Source organism: Carex rostrata, chromosome 10 (genome assembly GCF_964058835.1).
Source record: "Carex rostrata chromosome 10, lpCarRost1.2, whole genome shotgun sequence".
Lineage (NCBI taxonomy): Eukaryota > Viridiplantae > Streptophyta > Magnoliopsida > Poales > Cyperaceae > Carex > Carex rostrata.
In genome coordinates this window covers 9,437,265-9,443,685 of record NC_135927.1, presented here as the reverse complement: position 1 = coordinate 9,443,685, position 6,421 = coordinate 9,437,265, and the positions used below count along the sequence as shown (strand labels likewise).

Here is a 6,421-nt window from a genome sequence, read left to right as displayed (position 1 = left end):
TGTTTAGACATGGATGATTTAAAAGTTTCTATTTGGAATGCATGTTGTAATGTTTTGGAAGATGATTTATTTTATGCAAATGCTTTTATTCGAAATGACTTATGTTTGCTTGAATTGAATAGTAAACAAGTTCTAAACATTAATAAAAAAAAAGACTCAAGATATCTCATGAACATGAAACTCTCCTATGGCACTATCGTCTTGGTCACACAAGCGAGAAACACATTCAGGAAATAAAAGAACCTAACCTTTTTGCCTCGATTGCAAAGCAATAGAGACATGCGTACCTTGTTTAATTGGGAAGAAAATTGATGTATTTTATGAGCCGAGTGCATTTATCTTGTTCTTTTATTTATTTTTTTGTATCCAAGAGATGTTCATACATTGTGTAACGTATTACTATGGATTGGATTAGCTTATTTGAAATGTGTGGAATAATTGTCTTGATTGGTTGTGAACTGATTGTATTTGTTTTTGGTTGATGTTCAAAAGTGAAATATAAACAATTTTCTATCTTTATAAAATTCGTGTTGGTGTTTCCATATAAAGTAGCAACCAAATTCGAAGAAATTCTGAAATTTACTATATATCGGAGACTGTTTTCATTTAAATAAACAACAGAAAATCAATAACTGTTGCATACATATTACAATACAAGTAAAGTCCATGCAATAGAAAAGGGTTCAAAAGACATAACAACACTTTATTTCATTTATAAGATCTTAGTAATATTCAACAGAAGCCACCAATAGATCATCACCTCAATTCTCAAATGGACACACTATTGGGGATCCCCATTCCTACAGGACCTGTACTCTTGCCACTTGCATCTGAGGTATTTGGATACAGAAGCATGTACGGCATTTTGGCAAGGCCCCTGCGGTTCTTCAAACGAGGATCTTCATTCATTTCCGTGATCCTCTTCTCTATCCCTATTAGCGTCTGAGTAAACCGGTTAAACACATCTAGGGCCTTTTTATCAGATGTCCACTCTTCACTGTCACGTTGCCCAAGGTACACTTCATCAGAGGAATGTCGAGATAGTATCTCTATTAAAGCACCAACTATTATACTGGACGCTTTGGGTGTAATTGTCTTCAAAAATACTTTCTCTGGTTCTTGCTTCAACTCCTCATATTGTTTTGAACCTGGTTTAGGCATTGGTCGACGACTCTTGGTCGGGCGGTTAGGATGGTAGCCTCCATATGGGTATTGGCCAAAATTGATGGCAGCATGAAGTGCAGATGCTATCCAAATCACAGTGGTGCAGGTGTCAGCTAAATCTTTATAAGTTTGCATTGCTGTCCACCATGTTTCATCTTTTAAGTCACCATGACCAACATCACGAACCTCTCTCCACCATGCTTGAAGTTCGGTGTCAGCTTTAACTGTGTTGTCATCGGGGTAGTAGATTGAGCAGTATTCATAAACACATGCCTCTATGGCTGACCACACAGCTAGACCATCTACTGCATATGGATAATCCTCGATCAACAAGCGGAGATTGTTTGGGCTCGAAGGATCTTCAACAGCTACTCCCCTACAGTAAAGTAAAAAATAGTACTTAAAAATGGTGTATAGGTATTAGGTAATTTATTTTTTAATTTCCATTGTCACTTTTGTTGATATTTAGTTTTATATTAGGGGAGAGAAGTTACCTCTTGAGGAGGTCTTGAGGGAGGCCTTGCTCAGGGAATTTCCAGGTCTTGTAGACATCTGATGACCACTTGAGAGAATACTTTCCAGGGAACATAGTCATCTCAATTATACCATCAGCATTGACGAGATGCTGGCGAGCCAAAGCATTAATGTTCATTGTGTCTTTGAAGTGTGGATTCAGGAGTTTGTGTATTGGATGCATTACACTCAGGTGTCTGTTTGTTGCTATCACGAATGGCTCTATCACGGCATGTGTGTTGAGCCTATGACAATTGAAAACATAACAATTTAGCCAATCATAACAAATTCTCTTGATGATAAGAATTGGAATCCGAATCCTTTTGGGTAAGTTATAGAATAGGATTTTGAAGTTTGTCCTTTTGATCCATTGCATGATAATGCTGTTTTCTAAAGTTATCTATTAAGATATTGCTCCATTTATTTTGGTTCTATTATCCAATGTTGGTATTTTCACTAGTTAGTTCATCTAGTTGGAACTTAAAATGTTCACAGTTCCAATTAATGCCCCGGTAAATGACTCAGTCTGACATGTAGGGTCAAACTGAAATACTAATATTCTATTACTTGAACTAAAAAAAAGACGTCTCGTTACAATTCATTACATACCAGTGACTTATAATTTGGTGATATGCAGTGTCATTAACGGAAGCATAAGCCCTGGCCAACTGCCAAATGGAGCCCTCAACACTGTAAGATGATGGTGTATGAACCTGGCTCTCTGCCCCATAGATACATCCGTCCGGATGGGGCAGGCTGAGCTCGATGGCTACTGGCTTGAGGGTCCCATCATCCCTTAAAAACAACACAGTTCTAGTTGCATAGATGAAGGTCTCTTCCAGCTTATTTATAGCTTCTAAATATGGCATGAACGTGTCATGGTGGTCCAAGATGAATAACCTTCTTTGCTCCAGTGCCTACATAAATAATTAATATTTGTTACTATCAGTTCCAAGATGTATATATTACTACATATACTTGCCAATAGCTGGTTTATTAACAAAAATGACAAACAAATAATTGAAGCAAGCAAGAAAAGTTAAATAGAGTGAACTTTGAGTGCACCTCGTACACCGTAAACCTTTCCAAGTTTGGCTCAATGTGCTCTGGCATTATCTTGCTTGTTTGATCACCATATATTTTTGGATCAAGCTTGCTTGTAGGGGGAAACTCCTATTACAATTAACAAAATGTACTTTCATGTCAGAAGACTAATTAATTAATTCTACATCTTTACTCCACAAGAAAGGGATATATGAGAAACCACAAATGTACCTCGAGACACCTGATTACAATTGGATTCACTCCTGCAAGCATTTGCCTCGCAAACTCTTCATCTGCTCTCCATGCAAGCTTGTCTTCTGTTGATTTTTCGTAACCCAGCAGAAACCAACTATTTAGAATGTAACATTGCAAAATAAACTTCATAAGTTCCGTTAACAAATGATAATTCTAGTTCAAAGTACGATACCTTTAATTATTTGGGGCTCAGGGAGCTGCAAAGCATGTGTTCCATCCTTTCTTACCATTTCCTTCAATATGTGGACAGGTATTTCCCCGACTAGATCTCTAAGCACGGGGAGATTTGGATCCTTAAGGCCTCCCTTATAAAGGTCGATTGTTTCCTGGAGCGAATTAAATTCATTTGAAGTTTTACAAAGGATGGAGAGTCCCGGAAACAACGAATGGCCTACAGATTTTAAAAAGAAGACTCCGAACTCTGACATTTTCTGGAAGCTAAACCGCTCATCTCTTGGAACATAGTTCTGCTCAAGGAAACCATCACGGAAAACCGTTATCCTGTTCTCTAAAGTAGGATCTGTAAATATGACTTGATCAGTTGGCTGTTAGATATATAACTTAAGAGTAGTTAATTTGGAGTCCTAATTGAACTTTCAGTTAATATTTTCTACGATGTATATGTCAAAAATAAAATAAAATAATATATATGTCATTACACCCGTAGCAGTTTCCTTTCCTTTCCATAAATTTATCAATATATTTTATTTTATTTTTTCTCTTGGTAACTGACTATTTGATTAATTAATTAATTTTGTATAAATGTGATTTAAATTTTTGGAAGCAACCTTTCTGAAGTGACTTCACTATATCTGGCTATAATCATAGCAGTATAAACCAGATGGTGATCCTTTTTGATTCATATGTAAGTTCCTAATATGTACAGTTTAACACACCGCTTTTTGTAGGGGCACGACTAGTACGACCACGACGAGGGTATGGTTTTTCACGGGATCCACCAAGGACATGGCGGTGACCGAGATCATTGTAGACTGCATAGCCATAGATGCGGTCTTTCTCCTCAAGTGGGCCGGACACATGATCTCCCCTGAGTTGGTAAAGCTCTAGCTCTCTATATGGCCGTAGCGGCTCTGGCATTTGACTTGGAAGATACACCTGTATATATCAAATTGATGTTTAGGGATGTGAATAATTTATATTTTAATTTAGGTATTAAATTTTCAGCGGACAAAATTATTATAGTGTTCACCTCAATATCTCCTATTGGAGTTTGCTATTGTTAATTAACTAATTAACGAAAGCAAGCGACGAATAACTTTCAGTAAATTAAAAGGAATAAGTCTGAAGATATTTTATGTCCAATTTGGAGAAGGAACATATATAACTTTGGGAATTGTCAATATATATAACCTCCTAAACCAGCCAAGCTGTTAAGAAATGAGTAATGCAATTATATACAAACTAGTGATTTTAGTTAGTAAGATGAGTAACACAATTATATATTTAATTATATTGCACTGTTTCTACCATTTCTTTGCAGTAGCTAATTACAAACATAACATGTGACTTTTAAAATTGTTAATCAAGCACATTGGAGCCTTAGAATACCATTTTATCCATATTCTTAAGCAAATTTAGACAATTGTACTTGAAATTTACATGTACTTACGTCATTAGTAAAGAAGATGCGATCGTAACTGTACTTGGGATATATCCAGGAGTTGCAGACGAAATGCACCCGGCCCTTTTCAGGTAAACCATTGATAGTAAGGTGCTTGAGGAAGAACTCACAAGGGTGGTTGTTCTTGACAATGACAGCACCTGGAATGCCCTGGCTTTCATCCCACTCGAAAAAGACTTTCAATTTTGATTCTCCGGTGGATAATTTTGACACTGTTGTTACCCAATTCTCTAAGTAGGCTGGTTTCCCCACCTTGCCTCGCCCACTGACTGTGTTTGTGCATGTATGCATTATAATTAATTAATTAGTACGGAACAATAACTCAAGTAAACACTGTGCTTAGTCACACATAATGGCTAGCACAAACAAGAACAAATTAACAAGAGCAGGTGGAACAGACCTGGATCTGTATGGGTGGAGGATATGAGCTGGAAGGAGATGCTGTTGCCGAGGATCTCAGCAAATCGGTCGAGCATAGGTGCTTTGCAATCAGCACCGTTGAGCACATTTTTTTTCATCACAAAAGCAATCCCCTCTATCCTCTCCCCTTTATCCCTCTGCTCTAGTTTCCCTTTTATTTTATTGTACAAATTACTCATCTTGATATTGTGTTTGGTTTTTTGTTTATCTACTAATTATCTGTGTGTCTATGCTGGAAGGAGATCGCAAGTTGAAGACGGAGAGGGAATTGACATGCTTAAATAGTCTCTAATAAAGACGGACGTGAGCATGCATATGTCATCATGATTGTATAAGATATATGACGTACGTGAGCATGCATAAGGTATATGACGCAATAAATCGGCTGCTCTCTCTCAAAAAAAAATAAAAATAAAAACCATTAGATTAGAGCCCAGACCAGAATTGCTTGCCGCAATAACTTAATTTTGTTAGAATACGAAACGAAGAAATAAACGTAATCAATCCAACATTTAAAAGTGTACAACACCTCAATCAGGTGCGGGACAATTGGTCCAACTTTATTTAGCCTAATTCTTCTTTCTAACCTAAAAATAAACTTGTTACTGACAAATGAATTAACAATGCAATGTGTATTTTTTCCAATATTAAAATTTATATATATAGACTTATTTGTGTATCTTTATTTTTACATTAAGCACCAAGATATCTGATCCGCCAACCACCGTTATTAAAAGATGAAATTTTGAATTAAATATCAGCCCTCCAATCAAATAATCTGTTTTTTATTTTTATTTTGATGCATCTATTTTATATTATTTTATATGTACAAGTTTAAATTTATTTAGACACATGCTTGCCACACGTACTCGTCACATGTGATGGACACATTTGACGATTATGCGTGACAAGTACGTGTGCCAAATAATGTTGATTTCTCTCAATAAATATCGATCCTTTGGAATTGGTGCCGCTTCTCTTGTATAAAATGTCATTTAAAATATATTTATTTTAATCAAAGTTGAAATTTCATTTCTCTCTGAAATGATTATCACCAGCTGGCCTAATCACCATATATAGCATTGATTTCCTATTTGAAAATTATATATATATAGAGAGATAGACTAATGTGCTTTCGGTAGCATATGAGCCGAAATACACACGGTCCAAATTTGAAATTTCAAAATTCAAAAAGTCGATCTGAACTGTTCATCTTGTTCTCCATATTAATATGTGCTTGGAGACCAAATTTTACATTTTTCTGAATTTTTTTACTATTTATTAAGCCACTTTGAAAATTGCTGATCCAACGGTGGCTTAACAAAACAGTAAAACCGTTGGATTAGCGATTTTCAAAGTGGCTTAATAAATAGTAAAAAAATT

General features: G+C 35.9%; 1 protein-coding gene across 1 annotated transcript; it reads right to left on the bottom strand.

Moving 5' to 3' along the window:
* Positions 1-761: 761 nt before the first annotated feature.
* On the bottom strand, positions 762-5,235 carry LOC144560681 (putative linoleate 9S-lipoxygenase 4). Its single transcript, XM_078309929.1, has 9 exons — positions 5,019-5,235; positions 4,607-4,887; positions 3,873-4,092; positions 3,149-3,496; positions 2,953-3,038; positions 2,743-2,850; positions 2,287-2,594; positions 1,659-1,922; positions 762-1,540 (listed from the first exon to the last, which is right to left on the bottom strand). Exons 1-9 carry the CDS (start codon positions 5,215-5,217, stop codon positions 769-771), a joined length of 2,586 nt encoding a protein of 861 aa, XP_078166055.1. The 5' UTR covers positions 5,218-5,235; the 3' UTR covers positions 762-768.
* Positions 5,236-6,421: the final 1,186 nt, after the last annotated feature.